The sequence below is a fragment of the Carcharodon carcharias genome, chromosome 3, assembly GCF_017639515.1.
Source record: "Carcharodon carcharias isolate sCarCar2 chromosome 3, sCarCar2.pri, whole genome shotgun sequence".
Classification (NCBI taxonomy): domain Eukaryota; kingdom Metazoa; phylum Chordata; class Chondrichthyes; order Lamniformes; family Lamnidae; genus Carcharodon; species Carcharodon carcharias.
This window is the reverse complement of record NC_054469.1, coordinates 108,285,548-108,312,060: the sequence shown is the minus strand read 5'-3', so window position 1 is coordinate 108,312,060 and position 26,513 is coordinate 108,285,548. Positions and strand designations below refer to the sequence as shown.

At 43.2% G+C, this 26,513-nt stretch overlaps 1 protein-coding gene across 3 annotated transcripts in view; it reads right to left on the bottom strand.

The window, feature by feature from the left end:
* The window catches only part of vps50 (VPS50 EARP/GARPII complex subunit), a 204,974-nt gene that overhangs the window by 27,013 nt on the left and 151,448 nt on the right, over positions 1 to 26,513 (bottom strand). The window contains exons 22-23 of one of the 3 annotated variants that reach the window (XM_041183727.1): positions 20,974 to 21,054; positions 5,523 to 5,799 (exon numbers count right to left, since the gene is read on the bottom strand). In XM_041183727.1, the coding sequence (XP_041039661.1) occupies positions 5,725 to 5,799; positions 20,974 to 21,054 (156 nt within the window). In that variant the 3' untranslated portion in view covers positions 5,523 to 5,724. Of the gene's footprint in view, positions 1 to 5,522; positions 5,800 to 19,203; positions 19,789 to 20,973; positions 21,055 to 26,513 lie in introns of those variants that run through there. The other 2 variants (XM_041183728.1, XM_041183726.1) reach the window with 2 other exon arrangements.

The following is a 26,513-nucleotide window of genomic DNA, read 5'->3' as shown; positions in this document are numbered from 1 at the left end:
ATTTATTGAAACACAGTACCACAGCACAGAGGCAGGCCTCCGCACCCAGCAGCTTGTGCACTGATTCTGGGGTCACCTGCCCTGACTTGTTTTTCACCCTGCACCCCTGACTGAAAATCCCACCTGCGGGAGGCCATTTTTAAAGGCCAAAGTTTGCCGAGCTAAGGTATCTCCCAACTTGTCAAACCTGACCCAGGGATGAAAATCTGGGCCAAAATGTTTGTTCAACGTCTCTGTCATTTCCTTATTTTCCATGATAAATTCTCCAGTCTCCGTTTCTAGGCGATCAATGTTTACTTTAGCTACTATCCTGTTTATACACTTGTGAAACTCTTAAAATCTGTTTTTACTGATTTATTGCCATTTTCTGTTTTTCTTCGCTTTTATCAACATTTTAGTTGCCCTTTGCTGATTTCTAAAACTCTCCTAATCCTCAGGCTTATTACTAGCTTTTGCAACATTACAAGCCTCTTCTTCTAAATTATTATTCAAAACTCTCTAAATGCATCTTTTTTGTTAAGTTTTTGTTTTTCAGTGGAATAAAATTTTGTTGAACATTTTGAATCTTTTTTCAATGTTTCACAGTTTATTTCTACCACATCTTTTAGCCTATTTACCCAACCAAACTTAACTAGCTCTCAGATATAAAAAAAAAACTGCGGATGTTGTCGAAGGGTCATGAGGACTCGAAACATCAACTCTTTTCTTCTCCGCCAATGCTGCCAGACCTGCTGAGTTTTTCCAGGTAATTCTGTTTTTGTTTTGGATTTCCAGCATCCGCAGTTTTTTTGTTTTTATCATTCTTACTTAATTGCCTTTAAGTTTAAGATTCTTATTTGGGAGTTTGTCACTTTCAAAATAATATGGAATTCAATGGTATTATGATCATGTTTTCGCCAGAGGATCTTTTACTATGAGATCATTAATTTTTTAAAAAATTTCTTTGTAGTAAGTGGGCATCGCCAGCTAGGCCAGCAATTTTGTTCCCAATCCCTAATTTCCCTTGAGAAGGTGGTGCTAAGCTGCCTTCTCGAACCACTGTAGTGAATGTGGTGTAGGTACACCCAAAGTACTGTTACAGAGGTTGTTCCAGGATCTTGACCCAGCGACAGTAAAAAAAAATGATATATTTCCAAGTCAAGATGATATGTCGCTTGGAGGGGAACTTCCAGGTGGTGGTGTTTCCATGCATCGTTGCCCTCGTCTTTCTAGGTGGTAGAGGTGGCAGGTTTGGAAGGTGCTGTCGAAGGAGCCTTGGTGGGTTACTGCAGTGCACTTGTAGATAGTACACACTGCTGCCACTGTGCGCCCATAGCGGAGGGAATGAATGTTTGTGGGCGGGGTGCCAATCAAGCGGGTTGCTTTGTCCTGGATGGCATCAAGCTTCTAGAGTGTTGTTGGAGCTGCACACTCCAGGCAAGTGGAGAGTATTCCATCACACACCTGACTTGTGCCTTGTAGATGGTGGGCAGGCCTTGGAGAGAGTGAAGGTGAGTTACTTTCCGCAGGATTCCCAACCTCTTACCTGCTCTTGTAGCCACAGTATTTATATGGCTGGTCCAGTTCAGTTTCTGATCAATGGTAACCCCAGGGTGTAGATGGTGGGGGATTCAGCGACGGTAATGCCATTGAATGTCAAGGGGAGATGGTTGGGTTCTCTCTTGTTGGGGGTGGTCATTGCCTGACACTTGGGTGGAGGGAATGTTACTTGCCATTTGTCAGCCCAAGCCTGAATGTTGTCCAGGTCTTGCTGCATTATGGACATGGACTGCATCAGTATCTGAGTTGTTGAGGATGATGCTGAACATTGTGCAATCAGCAGCAAACATCTCCATTTCTAAACATTGATCGCCTAGAAATGGAGACTGGAGAATTTATCATGGAAAATAAGGAAATGACAGAGACGTTGAACAAACATTTTGGCCCAGATTTTCCTGGGTCGGGTTTGACGAGTTAGGAGTTATCTCAGCTCGGCAAACTTTGGCCTTTAAAAATGACCTTATGATGGAAGGAAGGTCATTGATGAAGCAACTAAAGATGGTTGGGTCTAGGACACTACTCTGAGGAACTCTTGCAGTAATGTCTTGGGACTGAGACGATTGACCACTAATAACCACAACCATCTTCCTTTGTGCTGGGTATGACTCCAACCAGTGGAGAGTTTCCCCTCTGTCCACTCCTTGTTGCAGGTCTGTGAAGGGGTCTCCATTTCCTCATCAGCACCTCATATTTAATGTAGTAGCATTCAGGGACTGCCTCAGCTTCAGTGTGTGCAGTCTGAGCTCATGTTTTTAACAGTAGGTCAGCTTACTGGGCCGCTACCAAGTGTCAGGAAGATATAATAATTTTCATAATGTTACTGGAATTTATTGTACAGTAATAGTGGGGTCTGTGCCAATGGGGGAGGGGGGGGTGTGGTAGCTAAACATGGGGCAAGTTTTAGAATGTAAAGGGAACATTTGCATTTTTAAATAAACCAGACTAGCTTGAATTCAAAAGAGGGATTAAATGTTGCACCTAGCCAGGAGAAGTTAAGAAACTGTGTTTATTTTTCCCCAAAGATTACTGGTAAAATTGGTACTATGGTAGATTTTTACTATTAAAGGAGTAAAAGTCCAAAGATAATGGGAATTTGCATTCAGTGGGGAAAATATGTATAAGGGAAAGAAAGCTGTGTGTGAAGGCAGGAATTCTAAGATCTAACACAAGTTGAAAAGCCTCCAGCATGTAAGCCTCAAGCTGCTGTCTACAAAGAACTGAAGCTGAGAAAAGCTCACTTTGAATTCGACTGTTCTGAGTATTGTGTGTTACTTTACCTAAGTCTTATAAGACCTGTGTGTCTCACTGTTGACTTAATGGTGGTGGAACTGGGGTTTAGATTAATTAAGGGATTTAGAAGTTGTCATAGTAATTTGTAGATCTATGTACGTACTTAAAACCATTTCTTCTATTAATAAAGGTTTGAGTTAGTTTTGTAAGAAACCTATAAGGCTCAGTGGCCTTTTTACTGAATTCAAAGCCTGTATATTGAAATAAGTGCAAATTGCAAAATAGCTGTGGCAGCTGATTCAAGCTTCCCTCTGGGATTTGGGCAGCTTGGCATTTACCATCCAACTGCCATAACACAAGGAAGATCTATTTATTACCTCCTTAGTGTCTTTGAGACTCCCGAAAAAGGTTTCAGATAACCGACCGTAGGGTTTTCTGTCTGCAGTGCCAACTCAGCCTCCAATGATGGAGCTTGTATGGCCAGAGACCACATTACCACAGTCAAGGAAAATGCCAGGCACTTTTTCCTGAAGCTATTTTGTCTCCCTGACCTCAGTGGGCTTCCCTGAGACCACTGGGGATACTATTACCTTTGATCCTGCCAGGTCATTGCCAAGGAGCAGGCCGATCCTGTCCACAGGCAAACTGGGGATGACTCCCATAGTCACTGGTCCTGACACAAGACTGCAATCCAGATGCACCTGATATAAGGGGATGGGCGTGTACACTCCTTCAATCACCTTTACTAACACCTTGGCACTTACTGCACTCTCTTGTGGGAAGATATTGCCTTTTCCCAGCAGTAGAGACTGGCCTCTATCCCTCAGTATCACTACGGGCTTACTCACCTCATCCTGGAGAAATGCAGCTGCCCTTCCTTCGGATACAAAATACTTGTAGCTCTCAGGGATTTGTTTAATCTCATCCGCACTCTCACAATTGTATCTGCAGGGATTCACAGGCGCAGTCAGAGCCTGGTCAGCTTTGCTCCCTGACTGACTCCCATTATGGGCCCTAATAAATCCCACTGGTTTTTCCCATAACCTCCAGCAATTGGTCCGGAAGTGCCCTATCTTTTAGCAGTTAAAACAAACAGGTGTCTTGGCATCATTTTCATCTCAGCACAGCCCTTTTAGCCCTGAGGAGGGCCCTCAGCATTTCCCTCTCTCTCATGGGTGCTCAGTTTCCTATCTCTCTCTCCACCTCTAGCCTTTTCAGTTGGTCCAGGGTGACTAAGGGAGGATCTCTTCTGGAACAAGGGCTTGTTCATAATTATCAGTCAGTGTTGCTGGTTGCCTGCCTGTTATTCTCTGTTCCTCTAGGTGTGTTCTCTTTGGGAAGGGTGTAGAGTTTTTAAAACTCCTCAAGGAGAATTATTTATAGAGGTTTTCATAAATGGCTTCTGTTTTAAGTGCCGTCACCCACTGGTCAAAAGCAAACTGTTTTAAGGCCTTTAAAATTCCAGGTACTCCTGGTCAGGCCGTTTCCTGAGGGTACAGAATTTCTGACAGTGCGCCTCTGGCACTAGCCACTACGTGCTTAAAATAGCCCTTTTTACTCAGTCAGTGGCACTTTCCTCAGGCAAGAGGGAGTGAACCTCGTGAGCTTTCCTTGAAGGTTTACTCTGCAGTAATAAGGATCAATGTTGGACTGGCCACTTTAGCTGCTGTGCTAACCGCTTAAAAGAGATAAAGAAGGCTCTACCCTCTGCTTCATCAAACTTAGTGATTAAATGAGCAAACTGAGTTGCCTCAGCCCTCAGGTCTGAACTAGTGGTGTCTTCAAGGGATACAGTAGGAATCCTGCCAGTCAGCTTGAGCTGTTTTAGTTTAAACTCCTTTTCTTTCTCTGTGTCCTGAAATTCTCTCTCTTCTCTCCATGCGCTTTCCTGTCTTTCCTCTTTTGTTTTCTCTTTCTTTAAATTCTAATTTCAGCTGCTCCAATTTTAATGTCTCTATCGCTACTCTATCCATTTCATCATCCTCAATTTTCACCCACAGACCATTGCCACCCCTCTTAAGATTTCAGGTTTATTGGCTTTCGGGCGAAATTCTAATCTTAAATGCTTGGCTGAATCTTTTAACTGTTCGAGAGACAGAACTTTTAAATCCTCAAAAGTAGCTTCCCCTAATTCTCCTAGGGAAGCACTAGCATCAAATGTGGCTGTTTTTACACTTTAATAGTACAGACTCAAGAAAGCCTTTTTGCAATTCTTAAACACTGGTTTCAAAGAAACAATTTACTTTCCCCACTCTAATCATTTTGCTTCATCTGTAGGAACAATTATGGCACCAAGCCCCCAATCTGTCACCTGAAAACATGTTATTGCCCACTGGCCGGTTGCCAATTCCCATTGGTTTCAGGTGGGAGGGCGAAGTGATATAGATGAGGGTGTTATGACTGGTCCCAAGGCGCGGTTCTCCCAATTTATGATCCCGGGCAAGGTTCCCCAAATTGTTGTGCTCTTGGGTGAGGAAGGATGAACTGGCTCCCCTTCTTTATTCAACCCCCTCAAATGATCACAAGGTTAATTTAAAAAGGATCCCTTCCCTCATGGATATCTTTTCCCAGTCCAAATGTATTTATGTTTTAAAAGGAGCCAACTTAACCAGGCGGTCTTGAGTCAAAAAAAAGCGGGTTTATTAGTTACTAAATGCAAGTAAAAATAATAAAAATGCAATACACATAAACACAGATCAGAAATGAGAAATTGAGTCCAAAAATAAAAGTTAAAAAGCTATACGATTCAGTCTCTAGTTTGTCCATGAAGAGTAGATAATGAGATGTTGCAGCTGTTAAGTTAGATGATCCCAGTAGAGCTGTCTTTGGCAGTTGAGCAGATGGTTTGGAGATTCTTGATTCTGCAGGATAGCTAAAAGGAGTTGTCCTGTTTCCTTTTCAACTGTGGCTTTGCTAACTTGTGACTTTCTTCCAGAGATCAGAGAGGACTTTCTTTTACCTGCAAGCACTGGGATGCCGAGTAGATGTTCTCCAGCTGTGATCTTCACAACACACCCTCACACACCTGGTCTGGAACACCAAAACTAGCAATCAGAGACCAGGGTTGCAGTTGGCTTTTAACCCCTTTTCTTGTGTATCCCTGGTGGAGAAGAAAACCAATATACCTTTCCCCCAGAAGCTGCTTTCATTCAACTCACATCATGTCCACAGTCTGGGATATAAATCACAGGAGACGGTTTCTGCTAAGAGGGTAAACAGCTTTCATTATCTCCGCGACCACAGGAGATTACCGTAGTTTTTTGCATTGCATCTTTTCCTTCGAGGTGTCTGTCTGAAGTAGGCCTTGACGCCTTTTTTGGTGTGACATTCCGTTCTCTGGGCTAGAGAGTGTAATCCACATAGGAATTTTCCAGCAGATGGTTACTTTACAGTTTCAGCCAGCTTTTGCTTGTAGGTGTTTTTTTTAAAAAAAACCATCTGACTTAAAAGTTCAATATGTCCGTCAGTAATTCCAGGCTATGATCCATGGTCATGACAATGGTCAGGGTAAAATCTCCTGGTTATCATGTCGTTGAGGCCATGATGGTTTTCCATTTGACTTGGCCTCCTCCCAGCTTTTGCCCAGAGTTAAAACCGAGGGTTTTAGACTGAGGATTATTCTACTACCTTATAATTATTTATTTGACTGGCTTTGTCTCATATAAGATACTTATAACTACCAAATAGCCAACCAAACCTCCACTTCTAACACAGTCACAAATTTCAGAAGTAAAGCAATATTGACGCAAAATGTCCGATCATTTAGGTAATTTCATTTCTATTCAGAATAAAGGTCAAAATTATGACCTAATTTTCAATGCTTTAGGAACTAGGGAGCCTACAATAAACAAACTTCAGGAACAGTGACAAATTGACTTTACTGTCAAGTGGGAGTTTATCATCATCTACAAGAAACATGACCATTTAGCTAAGGTGTCAACAGCTGAAACTTAGCAGTGCAGTGCTTCTTCTGAGAAGCTTCTTCAAGAGAAAATTAAGTTCCTGGTATTATTTGCCTTCTTTGTCCTAAAAATAGATGCAGTGAACTGGTGTGTGTAGGAAAATTGCTTATATTGTATCAGCAATGAAGTAAGTAGTAGGCTCTGCAGGAGATCAGAACACAATTTCCTTTTTCAAAAACGGAAAGATTTTCAAGATGGCATAGTTTCAGCCAAATTAACGTAAACATATTTAAGTGGGCAAAAGGCTTTCTATTTCACAGAATAACAGAATTGTTACAGTGCAGAAGGAGGCCATTTGGCCCATGATATCTGCATCGGCTCTCTAAATGAGCATCATGACCTGGTGCCATTCTCCTGCCTTTTCCCCTGTACCCTTGCACATTGTAAAGACAGATCTGCACAACTATACTACTGTTTATGCAAGTCTATAACTTAAGACATCAGCACAAAGTTGCAGTATTTCCCCTCCACGTCTTTTTATCTATTGTAAATTACATAGAATTATACAGCAATCACAACACAGAAACAGGCTGCTTGGCCCAACCCGATGTTGATCCTCCACGTGAGCAGCAGTCCTACTTTGATGTGTCCACTTTGTTCTCAGATTCCTTTGTTCCCAATCTGTTCAATCTCCTGTCTAATCTATTCTTGAATATTGATTTGGTTTTTGCTTCAATTACTATCTCTAATTGTATTCCATAGCCTCACAACCACCTTTTCCAAAATAAAACTTTTATTGCACGCTTTATCCTAAATCGCTTTCATTTAATCTTATTTCTATGTCTGTTTATTCTAGATACCTTAATTTTTTTAGTTCATTCATGATATGAGTGTCACTGGTGAGGCCAATATTTATTGCCCATCTCTAATTTCCTTTGAGAAGGTGCTGAGCTGCCTTCGTGAACCACTGCAGTCCATGTGGCGAAGGTACATCCTCCACAGTGCTGTTAGGGTGTGAGTTCCAGGATTTTGATAATTAGCGGAAATGATCTGTTTCATTCTCCCATATATTTACAATTTAGACACCTTGGTCAAATCATGCTTTAATTGCTTCTTTTCTAACATGAATACCCAAGTTTTTCCCAAGTCTTTCTTCATTTTTATATTTCCTCATGCCAAACAGCATCGTATTTCATCTGGGTTGTACACCTCCCTATTGTCTTAACATCATTCCTCGTATGTACACAGCACTTCAACCAAAGTCTTGCCAAAGTTCTATTCAAAAGTGGCCTTTTCTTTTACACTAACCGTTCAACTAGCTTCGCAGTTTCACATCACAATCATATGGTAGGCGGAATGAGGACTTGCCTGTTGTGATCTCTAAACTTCCTCGGTGTTTGTAAATTTGTATTTGAATCTTCTGGTCCTGTGCTCATTGTGTAAAATGAATTCATTTATCTACTGTGCTCTCCCTGATCTCCCCATCCTCTCCTCCTCCTTCTAGTATCATGCCCTAAGAGGGAGTTGGCGACCGTGGACTTATTTTTTATTCTTTCACGGCACGTTGGCGTCACTAACTGGACCAGCATTTTTATTGCCCTTCCCCAATTGCCTTTGAGAAGGTGGTGATGAGCACCTTCTTGAACAGCTGCAGTGCATTTAGCATAGGTACATCCACAGTGCTTGTGGGGAGAGAGTGGCAGGGTTTTGGCCCAATGTGAGTTAAGGAACAGCGTTATAACTCCAAGTCAGGATGGTGAGTGGCTTGGAGGGAACTTGCAGGTGGTAATGGTGCTCCCTTGTACATGCTACCCATCATTCTAGATGGTAGAGGTTGCGGGTTTGGAAGGTGCTGTCAAAGGAGCCCTGGCGAGTTGCTGCAATGCATCTTGTAGATGGCATACACTGCTGCAACTGTGCATCAGTGGCGGATGGAGTGGATGTTGGAGGTGGTGATGGGGTCCCAAATAAGCGGTTTGCTTTGTCCTGTATGGTGTCGAGCTTCTTGAGTGTTGTTGGGAGCTACACTCTGCAGGCAAGTGGAGCGTATTCCATCACACTCCTGAATTGTGTCTTCTGCATGGGGGAGAGGCTTTGGGAAGTTGGGAAGTAAGTTACACTCCGCAAAATTACCAGCCACTGACCTTTTGCAGTCACATTAGTTATATGGCTGGTCCAGTTCAGTTTCTGGTCAATGGTGACCCCCAGGATGTTGATAGTGAGGGATTCAGCAATGGTAGTGCCATTGAATGTCAAGGGGAGATGGTTGGATTCTGTCTTGTTGGAGGTGGTCATTACCTGGTACTTCTGTGGTGCGAATATTACTTGCCACTTCTCAGCCCACTGTTGTCCAGGTCTTGTTCCATATGGGCAAGGATTGCTTCAGTATGAGGAGTTGTGAATGCTGCTGGATATTGTGCAATCATAAATGAACATTCCCACTTCTGACTTTATGATGGAAGGAAGGTCATTGATGAAGCAGCTGGAGATGGTTGGGCTGATGACAATACCCTGAGGAACTCCTGTAGTGATTCCTGGGGCTGAGGTGATTGACCTCCAATAACCACAACCATCTTCCTTTGTGCTAGGTACGACTCCAACCAGTGGCGAGTTCTCCACCTTATTCCCGTGACTCCAGTTTTGCTAGGGCTCCTTGATGCCACGCTCGGTTGAATGCTGCCTTTATGTCAAGGACATTGACTTTCACATCACCTCGGGTGTTCAGCCCTTTTGTCCAGGTTTGGACTAAGGCTGTAACGAGGCCAGGAGCTGAGTGGCTCTGGCAGAGCCCAAACAGAGCATCAGTGAGCAGGTTATGGCTTAGTAGGTGCCTCTTGATAGGGGTCATCAACAGTGCTTCAGTCACTTTGCTGATGATCGCAAGTAGACTGATGGGGTGGTGTTTGGCTGGGTTGGATTTGTCCTGCTTTTTTAGATAGGGCATACCTGGGCAGGTTTCTACATTGCTGGATAGATGCTGGTGTTGTAACCGTACCAGAACAGCTTGGCTAGGTTCTGGAAGTTCTGGAGCACAAGTCTTCAGTACTGTTGCTGGGATGTTGTCAGGGCCCATAGCTTTTGCAGTATCCTGTGCCTTCAGCCATTCCTTGATATCATGCGGAGTGAATTGCATTGGCTGAAGACTGGCATCTGTGATGCAGGGGACCTCCGGGGGAGGCGGAGGTGGATCATCCACTCGGCACTTCTGGCAGAAGATTTTTGTAAATGCTTCAGCATTGTCTTTTTCACTGATGTGCTGGGCTCCCCCATCATAGAGGATAGGGATATTTGTGTAGCTTCCTTCTCCAGTGAGTTGGTTAACTGCCACCACCATTCATAACTGGATGTGGCAGTACTGCAGAGCTGAGATCTGATCCACTGGTTGTGGGATCGCTTAGCTCTGTCTATTACATGCAGATTTTGCAATTTGACTTGCAAGTAGTCCAGTGTTGTAGCTTCACTAGATTGATAAATCATTTTTAGATATGCCTGGTGCTGTTCCTTGCACGCCCTCCTGCACTCTTCATTGAACCAGGATTGATCGCCAGGGTTGACGATAACAGTCCAGCGAGGGATGTGCCTGGCAATGACCTTACAGATTGTGGTTGAGTACAATTCTGCTGCTACTGATGGCCCACAGTGCCTCATGGATGCTCAGTTTTGAGTTGTTAAATCTGTTCAAAACCTATCCCATTTAGCACGATGGTAGTGCCACACAACACGATAGAGGGTATCCTCAATATGAAGGTGGGGCTTCGTCTCCACAAGGATTATGCAATGGTCACTCCTACCAATACTGTCAGGAACATATGCATTTGCGACAGGTAGATTGGTGAGGATGGGGTCTGGTAGGTTTTTCTCTCTTGTTGGTTCCCTCACTATTTGCTGTAGACCCAGTCTAGCAGCTAGGTCCTTGAGGACTTGGCCAGCTCGGTCAGCAGTGGTGCTACTGAGCCACTCTTGGTGATGGGCACTCAAGCTCGCCACCCAGAGTACATTCTGTGCTCTTTCCACCCTCAGTGCTTCCTTCAAGTGTTGTTCAACACGGATGAGTACTGAGTTACCAGCTTGGGGAGAGGGTGCTAATTGGTAATCAGCAGGTTTCTTGTCCAGTTTGACCTGATGCCATGAGATTTCATGGGGTCCATAATCGATGTTGAGAATTCCCAGGGCAACTGGGACTGTATACCACTGTACCTCACCTCTGGTGGGTCTGTCCTGTCAGTGGGACAGGACATACCCAGGGTTGGTGACTGTGGTGAGAGGTACACTGCCTGTAAATTATGGTTCCCTGAGTATGACTACGCCAGACCGTTGTTTGACCAATTTGTGGGATCTCTCTCTCAAGTTTGGCAGAAGCCCCCAGTTGTTACTAAGGAGAATTCTGCAAGGTCGACTAGGCTGCGTTTGCCATTGTCCTCCATGGTGCCTAGGTCGATTAGGCCAGGTGATTCATCTGGTTTCATTTCTTTTTGTAGTCTTTGTAGTGGTTTTACACAATTGAGTAACATTTCATCATCAGTGGCATCCACAGTAAATCAAATGTTTAAACCAACAGGAGTGACTCACTCCTTGTGCATGAGATTCATAGGTCTATTAGTTTCATCATTTTATAACTTTATCCCCCTTCCACAATGTACATGTTGCTTTTTGGAATTGCATCCTTAAAGTTCCCATGTATAACCTTTCTTGCAGAGGGGAGAGATTATTGAGCATTTAAGATCCCAGATATAAGCAGAATAAAGCAGATGCTGGAAATGTGAAATTAAAAACAAAAATATTGGAAAACACTCAGCAGGTGAAGAGAGAAATACTGTTAATGTTTCAGGTCAATGACAAGTTCTGATTTAAGGTCCTCTGCTTCTCTCTCCCTACAGATGCTGTCTGAGCTGCTGAGTGTTTCCAGCACTGGAAGTGAGAAGGGATTGAGATTTGTTACTCAGCACCAGGAACAAATTCTACATTGAGTCGGTAAAGAAATAAATATATGCGTAACTGTGTAATTAAATTTTATACAGAAAATATATTTACGTTACAGGGGGTCCATGGAGCTTTTATAACAGGGCAGGAAGGGGGGCTCAGAGCAAAAAAGTTGAGAAGCCCTCGTTACAAGGTATTCCAGATAGATTTTTCATATTGTTAAGGGCAAACTAGGTTTTAATTGAACTTTGGATGCGCAGAATGAAGGGGCACAATTTTTAATTCAGCAAAGCACCACAAGGGAATTTGAGAATAAGTTGCCACAATTTATTTTAACTTTGTAGATTACTAGTGGGGTCATACTTAGGCTAATGTGTAGAGTTTGGGGAGCCCTAATTTGAAAAGGACATTTAAATGCTAAGAAGTAGGTTTAAAGAGGAGTAATAGCAATGATTCTAAGATTTGGAGTTTGAAGATGAAAGGAAAGAGCAATCAAGCTAAACTTGTTTTAATGGAAGGACAAACCACTCAGGTAATACCTGACTCAGGTCTTTAAATTTCCGGGAGGCACTAATGATATCAAGGGCATAATGCAACGAGTGAAGGAAATTCAACCCAGCAATGATTCATAGGCTATGCACTTCAAACTCCAAATCTTAGAATCATTGCTATTACTCCTCTTTAAACCTACTTCCTAGCATATAAATGTCCTTTTCAAATTAGGGCTCCCCAAACTCTACACATTAGCCTAAGTATGACCCCACTAGTAATCTACAAAGGTAAAATTTTTCATACCTGCTGAATCCAAAAATTAACTGATCAAAACTCAAGAATATTCATCCACCACCACATTTAAACTTCAGCATGTTATATTCCCAAACAGTTCCTCTTTGCTTTGTAACAAAGGCATGGCTGTATCTCGTGGAACGTTTACTTGTCACACTTTGTGTCGATATGAGAGACTGAGAGCCTTCTGACTCAAAAACACTCATTATCTAACTTCAGAATTAGACAGGATCCACTATCATCAGGGCTAGTAGATGGTGAAAACACCATCAACATTCAGTACAGTAAAGGATAAACTGCACTGGGAGCTATCCAAATGAGAATGTAGGTAATTAAATCAGGAAATATTGAACTTCTCTTCAAAGTCTCCAAAACAGCACAAAGTCTCAGCAGACCATGTAATTTAAGCAGTGGAGAACTGATAAGTCAACATCTGGCAGAATCAAAGCTCAAAGCAAATTGCCAAAAAGTCAAAGCCTCAAGGAATAGCGGTTACTATAAAGTCAAATAAAGTAGTATGTGTAGGTGGGGGTTTGGGGTCCGGGGAGAGGTTGGTGGTGCAAAATGGTGAATTGCCAAAGGAATAAAGTAAACTCAGAGCGCATCTGACTTAAGGCTCTCCAAAATGGGGGTAAATAGAAAAGACCAAGAAATAAGGACACATACACATGAAAGAAAAAGAACAAAATCTGAAAATGAATGAAGAAGTAAAACTAAGACAGGCATAATGAGATGTGTTTGTTGTGAGATTCTTATGAAAAAGGCTCAGAAAGAAAAGTAATATAAGGACAGACATGAATAAGGAGATTTTAAAGGGCAACTATACAGTATTAGACTCATCAAGTGAGTCATCACGGGTCAGTGAAAGGTCCAGATATGACTGGACCCAGATAATAAACTGATTGTAAATGAGGAAGCAAATCAGATTTCAGAAGAGTTGGCGATAAAAACAGAGAGGATGGTTTGGACGCAGATAAAAGTGATTGTAATCATAGAAGTCTAGAATCACACTGTGACCTGTAAGCTGTTTAGCAAAAGTGGATATTCATGCATGTTGGATAGACAATACTTCTTGGATGGTGAAATCTTGACTTGGAGTTAAAGAAGTACATGTCAAAGAAAGTTTAAAAGAAATAGCGAAGGGCATAGCAGTGGTACTCAAATTAGTCATTTTACTTAAAAGCTGAAATCTAAGATAAAAAGTGATGTTTCCTGGTATAACCACAATATTTGGGAAGGAAGTCATAAAAAAATGAGCAGATCAACAAGTGATAGCAATGCTACCTTCATAAAAACGGAAACACTAAGAACAATAGGGACTGGCACAGGAGAGAAGAGCCTCACCTAAATCAAACCAAAAGAAAGAGACTGGAAGAAAACTGAGGCAGCAAATGTGAATAATTTAAGATAGGTGAGGTGCAGTAGAAGAGGGCAAGGAAGAAACAGGATCTGAGAGAAGGCAGGTCATAGGAGAGAAGATGGTTAACAAATTAGTATCAACAGGTACCCAGGAGAAATGTTCATGAAGAGATCATCACAAATAGGCAATATGTGTGGTTTTGAAAGGAGAGATTTCTAAGGTATATGTGTATAAATGTTAGGACCACTAGGAAGTCGCATTGGAGGCAAATCAAACTTATGGCAGTCGTAACTTTGCAGGGGAAATTTAGCCTCATGTCTCTACCACTAATGAAAATGCCTGACTTAACGATGAGAAATGGATGACAGATGCTCAGCATGTAGACTGCTCGGAATAAAACTTTGCCTGCATCCTGAACAAATAAAATCTCATGAAAATGTTTGTTAAATCACACTATTCCTTAATTATCTCCATCTGATAATGAGACATTTCTATCGGAGCATACAAGTTTGCAGCTAAGAGGCTGCCAACCTTCCACTATGTGCTGGCTCTTCACTAGAGGAATACAAAACTAACTTTATTGTTCTGTTTTCTCCACTTCAAATAGTTACCCAATTTTTCCTTTAAAGATGCAATGGTCTCTGTCTCAATTACTCTCTGTGGTGAAACATTCCAAACTCCAACATCCTCCATGTAAAGAAATTTAGGCACACAAGAAAGATTGAATAGTAATTACAAATGTTTTAAAATTGACCCTATGATTGCTCAAAATATGGCCATTGCATGAGCAGATGAACTTCAATTTTCACTCAGCTGCACACCTAAGTAACACAAGAACCATCATTCCATTACCCAGTTTGTTGGTTTTTGTTTAACAATGGATTGAACTGAAATCCTGTACCAAAAAGAAATAAACTATTTTTAAGATTGAAAAAATGTTGTAACCCATTTGTTTATGCTCTTTGGATGTTTTCCCACTCCAGTTTTCATAATGCATTAATCAAGCCCCTCTTTTACTGTATTTTGAGATTCATGTTGAGAATTGTGTCAATAATAAAGAAACCATGAATTCAAAGAGGTGCAATGTCCGTTTACTTGAATCTAAATCAAACAACATGGGAACCATAAGACACACTTCCAACTGTTTTGTATAGTCTGAAAATCCTCTAACTGATCAATGCAGCCCAGCTGAACTTCAGAATGGGGTGTGTAAAGCTGACAGCACATCGCCCTGTGTTTAGCCTCCCACACTCAAAAAAAGCAGGCAATGCTAGCTGTGAAAAAAAAACTGATGTGACCCCATCCCTCTTCAATGTGCCCACCAACAGTGGACAATACAATAGCCACCAATTTGCAGGGCAGTGACTTTTTTCTTGAACCCCATGACTTGCAAATGTTTCTGAAATAATTCCATAACAAAAAAAAGGTCAGGTCTGGCATCATGTCTAACAAGTTGACCACTTATAGGCAAATCCTGACTGCCTTATAAGAACAGTGATCATTTATCAAGCAGAGGTCTTTCCAATCTGGTTGTCATAGGAACTTTCATCAATGAAGCACAAGATCCTCAATCACTTGAAACTAAAAGAGTACAATGAACCTGCCTTTGCTATCCAAGTCTAATGTAACAATAGAGAATTGCTATAGTAGTTTAGCCATCTGGCTTATATTTATTTATTACTTTTGCTAGGTTTCAATTCTCACTATAACTAGGCCATGAGTTCTGCAGTGCATTCTATGGATCATAAATACTGCAGCAAAATAAGTGCAAGAAGGAGATGAATATTGAGTCATTGGCAGGGGCCTAGTCAGGTAAACTGATCGGTCTTTGATGTGTGAGCATCGAGTATCGTTGTAGCAGCATCAAGCCAGGTGTGCAACAAATATTCAGTCACATGTTTGACTTGAATTTTGTAAATGATGGAGATTCTTTAAGGAGTCAGGAGATATGGCATTCAATGCAGAATACCCATCTCTTCCCTACTCTTGACAGTGTTCATATGACTGATCCAGTTAAGCTTCTAGTCACTGTTAATTTCCAAGGTGCTGTTGGTGGGGAACTGAGCAATAGTTGATGGTCCTGGAGAAAGGGTTGGGCTTTCTCTTGTTCAGTGGTCATTATCTGGCATTAATTTGGCATGAATGTTACCTGCCACACATCATCTTAAAACTGGATTTTAGTATTGCTGAAAAAAAGAGACATGATGTCAAATCTTTTCATCTTACACTCATCAGGACAGACACAAGAATGCCAAATTTCAAAGGGAACAACAATTAATACTGCATAAGAAAATGGTATGAACAAACATACAAACATATGAACTAGAGGCAGGAGTAGGCCACTCAGCCCTTCAAGCCTGCTTTGCAATTCAATAAGATCATAGCTGATCTGATTGTAACCTCCCACCTATCCCCAATATCCTTTCACCTCCTTGTTAATCAAGGATCTATCTAGCTCTACGTTAAAAATATTCAAAGGCCTTGCCTGCTTCCACTGCCTTTTGAGGAAGAGAGTTCCAAAGATTCACGACCCTCCGAGAAAAAAATTCTCCTCATCTCTTTCTTAAATGAGCGACCCCTTATTTTTAAACCATGACCCTTAGTTCTAGATTCTCCCACAAGTGGAAACATCCTCTCCACAACCACTCAGTCAAGGCCGCTCAGGATCTTAAAGGTTTTGATCAAATCACCTCTTACTCTTCTAAACTCCAGTGGATACAAGCCTAACCTGTCCAATCTTTCCTCATAAGACAACCCCCCTCCTGGTAACAGCCTGGTAAACCTTCTCTGAACTGTTTCTAACACATTTACATCTTTCCTTAAATAAGGAGGTCAATACTGTGCATAATACTCCAGATGTGGTCCCATCAGTGTCTTGTACAACTGGCTGATTAGTTGGCAAGTTGGCTCTGATTTGTTATTCATTTATGTGGCAGGCATATTGACTTTTTGGCTTGATGGCAGGCAGCATCCTGTTAGTGGGAAGAACTGCAACTATGCATTGGCAACATGAGCAATGTGAAATGGATAACTTTACCTTTTGCTCAAATTTTTGATACTTTACACTTGCAGTGTAATTTGAGGGAAACTGGGCACTTTGCAGGTCCGAAAGTCATGGCCTTAGGTCCGTTCATTAGCATGCACAATACACAGCCAGCAATGATCTGATCAGGGTAGCCATTATCCCGCAAGATAGCTCATGCCCTCTATTTTGGCATCAAGTTTGCACAATGAGCAAACTGGATTTTATCCAAGTTCTGCTGTAGGCTGGTATGGAATGCTTCATTATCAAGAATTGTGAATATAACTGAACACTGAATTCAACAGCAAACAGCTCCACTTCTGACCTTATGACAGGAGTTGGTAAATAATGAAGCAGCTGATGCTGGTTGGCCATAGGACACTTTCTTAAGGAAATCTTATGGTGATGTCCTAGTGCTGCAATGATCTGCCTCCAACATCAGCAACCATAACCATGTGTGTCAGATATGATGCTAGCCATGAAAGGGTTTCCTCCCATTTTAAGTTCCACAGGCATTAGGTCAAAACTCCTTGGTTTATCTTGGTTGAATGTGGTCTTGTTATTGAATGCTCTTGCATTCAGTTCTTGTGACCACATCAGGAGCAAAATAATAAAGGTACCGCTTGCTTGAAAGAAAACATTGTGGAGAATGTCAGACAAAAATAATGGGCCAGATGTGAATGCCAAGTTTTGCTTCACCCAAGATGGGTATCCAAAAAACTGGAAATGGAATGTGCTAAACATAAAAACCTTATATATTGGACTGGCAAGCTATTTGAAGAGCTGCAACTGACCAAGAACAAGCTGTGCATGGAATGCTCAAGTAAGCAGCCATGACTACATGATGAACATACATGCTTTTCTGCCAGACATCACATCCACTGAGCCTGTTTCTATTCTCACTGCAGTGAACAGACACACAATACATCACACTGCTTTTAAACTACTCTTAGTGATTCAATTACATCAGAAATTTAAACTGCAACACTATGCTGATGTTTTGTAGCAGGACTTCACAAAGTTGTAAATTCACACCAGTGAACCTGAAAGGAAATAACAAATGATTTCTATATAGTACGTCACAACGATGTGTTGTGTGCATCGTGGAATACTAATCATTAGTTTCATTGGCTAATGCAATGCCTTGAATTGTTTTTTAAAAAGGAAATAGACAGCTACAACTGCAAAGGCACTGTTTTAAAATGGTTGAAGTCACCTGACTTGAAAATTGGCCCAATTTCTAGCAACCTCTGAAAGCAGATTACTAGGGGACATGTCTGGGCAGTTCCCTGATGGACTTCATACCTGCCATTATCTGATGTTTGTGCAAAACGTAAGGACAATATGGCCACCAGATTTTCTGGCTCCAGAAACTACCAGGAACAAAGGAGGACTAACACACCTCATTATGCAAGGAGGGTACTAAGGGCCCTCTACTGGTTTCGATGACATCTTGTTAGCTTTGATAATGATCAAAGCTCCTTTGTTAATATGGATTGCCCTCCAATAGCAACCGTCACATGATGGAAACCCCACTTGTGAAAAGCTATGATTATAGGCTTGTCTGTTTGTTACAGCAGAGGAGTCTGCAGAAGCCCTACTGACAACTAGAAGACTGCAGAATGTAACATCAACCTCTCCCTGCTGTTCCCAAGTTCAGGGCCCTATCTCTGTTACATTTGGAATACATCGCAGAGAAAGAGAAGTTTAATCAAAAGCAACCTCAAGTGTCATTGCATCAACTTTGGAAAAAAAACAGATTATAGTTTAAAAGAGACTATCTTCAGAAAAACAACCAGCTTAAATCAGCTGTAACACTCCTGGAATTTCAAGACCACCAGAGGAACTTGGGAACAAACATATATTTTTTTTGTATAGGCTTTAACTCTCATCAATTCTACCTTCTCCAACACGTAACTTGTTCACTTTTGGAAGCTGGAGTGAGTGGGGTTGTGTGTGTGTGTGTACACGCAGGCACACCCTTTAAATTAAGTCTTATACTTTTATCTGACTGAGTTTTTAACAATAAAAGATACTCCTTAATTGTTTACTCAAGAGATCTGGCTGGCTTATTTCTTGATAAAGCTTTACATATGGTCAAGTACATAGGGGATTGAAAAATCCCAACTTCTTAAGAATTCAAACTCTGTTATAACAATCTCAGAAGTGGAAAAGAGAAGAATTTATTCACCTCTCCCGATTTGATTGTAACAGGTAGAATGATTTGGAAATGTTAGCAGTCACACTTAGTGGAACTTCATTGTTCAAATTCAAGGTTTTACTTCAAAAATAAGTGTTTTGCATACATTCAATATTTCTAATTTCTTCACATGAAAGTCACTCTTTCCTCCCCAAATAAAACATGAAGGTGTAAACTATTTGTGAAAGTAACATGTCTAGACCTGATTTTTTCTAGAATGTTCTGTTTTTATTGTGAAAGTAACATGTCAAGCCCCAAATGACTTTTCCTTTCAACTAAAATTATTTTAAATTTACACAAAATATTTACTATTTCACTATCAGTTTAAAATATTTATTCAGCTATAATGTCAAGCATAAACCCTTTCAATTTTCAAATTTGTCATTTATTAGGAATTTAAACATCTTTGAAGGTTCAAATTATGATTCTAAACAGAATTCAGAAATTCTGACCTTGCTATTGCAGCCCAATTCAAAATGATGCTGCACATTTAGGCATTTTTACAATGAAACCTATCGTCTTATCGAAAACTATTTATCAGGAGTGAGCAAATTAAACCCTACTGCCAGTGGCTTGTGAAAAAAGTTCAGTACAATTAGAGTGAATAACTTAAACTAAAATTTGTTTGCCATGAATGATTATATAATCCAGAAAACATAGGAGTGCAGTGCTCTCCTGTCAACAGCCATACCTCAGAGGTGGTTGAGCTCTTGTCTCAGTCAGAAGATTGTGGTTTTCAGTCCCATTCCAGAGATCGCAGCAAAATATCTAGGTTGATACCAGTACCTTACTGAAGGGATGCTGCATTGTCAGAGGTGCTGTCCTTTAGCTGAAACATTAAAGGAGGTCCTCTGAGGCGGGGATAAAAGATCCCCTGGAACTACTTGAAAGGAAGAAGGGAATTCTGCCTTGTGTCTTGGCCAATATTCACCTTTCAATATCATGAGAAAAGCACATTGCCAGGTTATCACTTGGTGTGCCAGCTGTGGCTAAGCTGGGAGCTCTTTCACCTGTGAGTCACAAGGTTCTGGGTTCAAGTCCCATTCCAGGGATTTGGCACAAAAATCAAGGCCGGAACTCTAGTGCAGTATCGAGGAAGTGCTGTCTTTCGGATGAGGTGTTAAATCCTGTCTGCCTGCTCTGCTGGGTGTAAAAGATTCCATGGCACTATTGTGAAGAGCAGGGAAGTTATCCCCAGTGTCCTGATCAATATTTATCCCTCAACCATCACCACAAAAACAGATTATCTGGTCATTATTATATTGTGATTCGTGAAGGACCACAGTTCGCAAATTGTCTGCTGTGTTTTCTACATTACATGTGTCCACACTTCTAAAGTACTTCATTGGCTGTAAAGCACTATATAAATGCAAGTCTTTTATCTTTTTTTTTCTGTTAGTGTCACCTTGATGTGCACAAATTCATACTCATATTTCAATAGTGCCTACCCTTGAAAAATAATTAATGGGCAGTAAAATATTTTGGTATGTCCTGAGGTTATAAAATTGCAAGCCTATCTTTGCCTTTCATCCCTTCATGCATGGGCTTTAAAATGATTATAGGTACTTTCTGCCTGTGAGCATGCTGTTAAGCAGAAAGCAGAATATCTGCTGGAAATCTAAAATTCATTTATCTACTAGACTTATGAAAGGTTGAGAACAGGATTTTTGTTTAAGCATTCCTTTCAATTCTTTAATTGGAAGGATTTGCATTTTTCAGCTTATTGCAAATATGGCCCAAGAGCTACTTTGCCACGGAGCTATTGTTTGACTACAGTCCATTCCAGCCAAATATAATCCTACACTAACTATTAAAAGTTCTCTACAACATTCATAGCAATCAGTCTTAACGTCCAATTATAAGTGAGGTGATAGTACAAAATCTTTCTCAAAGATAACTGGTATGTAAGCAGGGGTACTCCAAAATTCTGGGCACAAATTTCAGCAAATTTTGGAGCTACTTTCTGTTAGCAGCTAGTTCAACTAAAGCAAGAATTCAGAGACCACTTCCTTACCAGGTCAATAAGGCTCTCTTGTATTCTATTCAATGTGGTTCGTAGTCTGCTACTGATGAGTCCCAGTCCTGTGGATTCATACTGAAAGAAAATAACACTAATCAATGACCTAACTTATACCATCCATAAAATCTAAGAAGTCCTGTCCAAATAACAAACAATTTAAATTTGCCACACTACACCGTCTAGTTTGTTCAAAAATCCAAACCTGAAAAACAGCCAAGCTGTTATCAATGTAGTAAATGTTTCTTTGTGCTCTTCAATTATTTATTAGAAATCACCACATAGAAATTGAAACTGCTTCCCACAATCAGGAAAACAGCGATGGGTGGAATCGTCCCAGGTTTGCACTAAGTGCGGTAGCGGGTGGGTAAAACAACGTTTTACCTGACGGCCGTGATGGCAGGTTTTCAAGCTGTATCATCCCAAACCTGCCATATTATTTATGCACTCCCAGGAAACATGCTGTTTCCATGGCAGGCAGGATCTCGTTTGCCTGCCATTGTCCCGCCGCTGCAGGCGCCATATTTAAATTCCGGCTGCAAGCATACATCTCAGTGCTTCCAGACCACCACCGCTGAATGGAAGACATGGCCCTGAAACTGAAGAAGGCTGTGGTCCCCAGGTTCAGCGATGTGTCCCTCGAGCGCCTTTTGAATGCTCTCTGAGATGTCCACTATCCCTGCTCTGGCTGCAGGATGGGCAGCAACAGCACTAACCCAGCTTGGCAGGAGGTGGCAGTGGTGGTCAGCACCAACGGCCTTCAAAAGAGGACAGCCACCCAATGCCGCAAGGGTATGAAATGATCTCCTCTATTCAGCCAGGGTAAGTCACTCTTCTCATCATTCTCAACTCTCACAAACCCATCACACACCCACAGAGCCCTCACTCACTGCCGGTTCATGGGACATCACCATTCAATCTCTCACACTTACAGTAATTGTCCTCATCCCGTTCATGGGGCCACTCACCATCCATACAGGCCAGGCATATTTATCATCTGGCCTGGTAGGCATCCTGCTTACACTTTCTCCATTCCTATTCATGCAGGACAAGCTGGCACTCAAGAGGGAGAGGTCGCAGACTGGTGGCAGAATGCCCAAAATCAAGCGCCTCATGGACTTTGAAAACAGAGCCATCCAGATTGCCAGCAAACGGTCTAGACCGTTCCTGTGCTGAATGTGAGGTTGGCGGTGCTCTACCATGTGAGGGTCCAGCTGTGCAACATCCATCAGACAACCATGCTGTGAGCGATGTGTCCTGCTTCACAGGCCACTGCCATGCACTAATTATCTCTCCTTGCTTTCCCAGGTACATCTGCCAAACAGCCAATGGAGTCCACGATCCAGGGCCTCCGTTCAAGTCCCAAAGACACCTCTGAAGAGGAATCTGAAAGCACCCTCAATGAAGTCCTGTCACAGCGCTCACCCACACCCTCCAGCAGTGCAGAGACACATACCTCAGTGGGACCTAGCTTTAGAGTAGCCCCGGTGTCATAACCTGGGGAGCACATTGCACCATCTGATCCACAGCAGGTGGAGGCAGGGAATTCCCAGATTTCTGGCACTCAGAGGACTGCTGGAGGCCAGGACCTTTCTGAGTCCGTGTCAGATGACGAGCCTGTTGGACTCGGTCATGTTACGGTTGCTGGAGCTGCAAAGGCAAACTTGGGAACATCAGAAAAGGATGTCCGCTGCACTCCTCAGATTGCAAGGCACGATGGAGGAGTCCAACCATCTTCAGTCTGAGGTGATTGCGTTGGCATGCCCGTGCTTCAAGGTCAACACTGGCTGGATGGCTGCCGCCATGGAGATCTTGGTATAGGACATCGCTCCTGCATTGCTGCGCGGGCTCAATCCATCGCTGTTGGCCTCTGACAATGTGTACATGAGAGGGATGCGGGGCAGCTCAATCTCACTTCAGCAGCCCCTGCTCCTCAAGGAGTCAGTCTGGGCCCCCTGGGCACCCATAAGGAGGGGGATCAACAGGTGCATTCTCCAGGCACATCCTTCCAGGTGACTCCGAGTGTGTCTAGCCCATCTGACTCCCCTCTTCCTTTGACCTTAGCAGCTTCAGCTCCACAGGCCAAGGAGAGTGCCACTGCCACACAGCAGGTCCCTGAAAACAGGCCAGAAGCCTAAAAGTCTCGGCTCTCCAGAGGATGCCCACCAAGGTCATCACAGACAGGGATTCACAGTCAGCCTCCAACTTTGTTGTGGACGTCCGGGGTGCACCAAGACAGGGTTAGGAAAGTTAAGGAGAATAGGTTGCACAGCCTGGGCGCAGGTGATAATCACTTGTACATACTGTTCACCACTGTCAATAAACACCCAAGAATGTCTCTCTGCTGATGGCTTCTTGTTCTGATGAACAGTGTTCTAGTCACTCAGATATGAAATCTTTCTGCATAAAATAAGGCAGGTGTTTCAGTCCAGGGCCTCTTCCTTGTGCTCTGTGCAGCCTTCAGACCACAGAAATGGTCCAGCCTCTCACTCTGGAAACATTACTGATGCCTGCACCTCGGCGGTGCTCGTCATTGCTGCCAGAGTGTAGTGGGCAAGTGCCCCAGCATTCTTTCATTCTCTCAGTGTGCTCTCAGCACCTTTAAGGTGGGGCTGGCCCCCATCTCTTCAGCAACTGTGACCAGTGATGCTGCGCTCCAACTCCTGAAGGGCTTAGGTGCTGAATATGGACAAAGAGTCAAATACTTCTAAAGTTTCATGACTGTGTCTCTATGATATGACCCTGATCACAAAGCGCAAGCAATCTGCCCTCAGCCAGACAGGTGTCAGACATTCGCAGATTTATGGAGCGTCCTCACTGCATGCTGACATCATCCTCCCGCTACTAAGCAACTAATAAGGCCTCCACTGCATCATCCTCCACAAATCTAGCAGCTATGAAGGCCTCCAGAGCACAATTGCCTTGTCTAGCCAGGGCAAGGGCCTCATCCCTCTCATTGTCACTTCCGAGCACCTCCTCACCCTCATCCCCGTTGGCATCCTCATCGCAGCAGCTCCTCCATCTCTTCAGCCAGCTTGTCTCCCCATTGAAGTAACAGATTGTGAAGGATGCAGCAAACAACGATGTTGCATGGCACCCTCTGCAGACTCTATGGCAGAGCTCTACCAGGCACCAGAACCTCATACTCAGCATCCCGATGGTCTACTGCATCAAGTTGCAAGTCGCAGCATGAGTCTCGTTATACCTTCACTCTGCTGCTGTCTGAGGCCCCCCACACGGGTATCATCAGCCACGGCTTCTGTGGATAACCCTTGTCCCGGAGGAGCCATCCTTGCAGCTTCTGTGGACCCTGGAACACTCCAAGGATCTGTGACGGACTGAGGATGTAGGTGTCGTGCACAATCCCTGGAAACCTTGCGCACACCTGTAGGATGAGCTTCTGGTGGTTGCACACCAGCTGCACATTCAGCAAATGGAACTCCTTGCGGTTGATGTAGTCCATTGTGTGTTGCGACAGAAGTCTGAACGCCACACAAGTACAGTTGATCGCACCCTGCGCCTGTGGGAAACCCAAGAACTGGGCAAATCCAATCGCTCTTGCATCATGGCTGTCCTGGTCCTGGACGAAATGTACAAACTTGTGTGCCTTGCAAGTCGAAATCATCCTCCTGCAATCGAGCAACTATTAGGGCCCCCAGTGGGTCTCCATGACAGGAGCAGAGTGTATTTGCGCTGCTATAAGATAGACTGGAGTCAAACGTTCACAGATGCGATGAGGAACTATGAGGTCACCTCACTGCATGTTGTCATCATCCTCCACAAATCTAGCAGCTATGAGGGCCTCCCGAGCACGTCTGCCTCGTCTAGCCAGGGCAAGGTCCTCATCCCTGTCATCGGCATCCGTGACCTCATGGATGCATTTGTAGATGGAGGCTTGTGAAATCCCATAAAGGTCACCTGTGGAGCCCTGTAAGGAGCCAGTGATATAGAAATTGAGAGCTGTGGCCACTTTCACGGCCGCTGGCTCTGGGGTGCCAAATCCTGCAGTAGCTGACAGATGTGACCAACCAGTTCCCTAGACATGTGTAGTCTTCAGTGACACTGGTTCTTGGTCATCTTCAGGAATGAAAAGCAGTGTCTATAGACCCTGGGTGTCGCGAGGCACCGGCTTGCTGCGGCTCTTGGGTGGCGTATGCAGGAGCCCCAGATGCCCCTTCTTCCTGAGGTTGCTGCTCCTGCCTCTGCGCAGCCAGGAGCCTCAGTTGCTCTCTTTGCGCTCTGTAGGCCATACAGCTAGTTCATCAGGCTCCATGATACTGATGTACTCCTCCTGGGAGAGAGAGAGAGAGAGAGACAGACATGCGGTTAGCATGGGTGTACTAAGAACCTGTCCTGGTTACGTGTGACTGCCCTTTAATGCTTCCCGGAGGGTGCTGGCTACCACTTGGACGGTCAGAGATTAGTGCGCTGCATGATTGCCCTGTTAGCTTGAGTCATGGGGGAAACTGGTCCAAACCAGAATACTGACATTGCAAAGGGTCCGTGAGAGCCTCCAGCAGTGACTGCTCCATGGTCAGCTTTAGCGAGGAGATTGTACGTGTGCAGTCATGCAACTGTTCTGCAGTCCACTAAAATTCTCATGAATTTGCAGTCTGTGCTAGGGGTGTGGGGGGGAAGCTCTGGAGCACTTGATGACACTTGATGCCTCTGCGGTGCTCAAGTGGCAGATAAGCTAAGGGCCCGATCCCAATCATATCAATTTGGCTGCGCCTGAACTGTCTTCAGTTGCAGAGGAAGGGTCACTTTATACAGATTTCCTGAACGCGTGGCCACTTGCTTCGCCCACCCTACCCCCCAACCCTGAATGCTTTTGTGCTATATTCAACAGCAGGGATGTCCTTACCACCAGTCACCTCATCAGTAAGGCTGCCCCAACTCCCCCCTCCACCAGTCATCTCAAAGGCAAGGCTGTCCTTAACCCCAACGCCCCTGAAGCTTGAAGTCCAACTGGCGACCCTGGCAAACACTGCATAACCTATTAATAGTTACAGGACTAATCCATAATTGGCCATGTGAATGCCCACCTGTCAAATTGCTGTTTTTGCAGCGTTGTGTGAATCCTTATCAGTCATGGTAACAATGGGCTTGGAGTACAGATTCAGAAATAAGAGAAACCAAAACAAACATTTACACCTTCCATATCTTTTCCACATTTATTTAGTTCAGGCTCAATGTCATTTCAGTATGTATTGCACTTTGCTTACACCAAAAGAAAATAATATTTGCACAACAAAAGAAAATAACAAATAGTAATAAATACTTGGATTCTCATCTGCCAAAATGTTACTGTATACTCACCTCTGAGTTCCCCTCAAAGTGCAAGCCGTCAATTGCGTGCCTTTTATGTGCTGTTGTGAAACACGTTTGCATGCTTTCCCTGCGACGTGGATGGACAAACCAGCAAGGAGGGGGAGGAGGAGAAGGGGGGGGGGTGGTAGTAGAGGGGGCACGATTCCGGCAGGCTGATCTGATAATGATATGATGGTGTATTACAATGAGCTTCCCGATGTCCTACG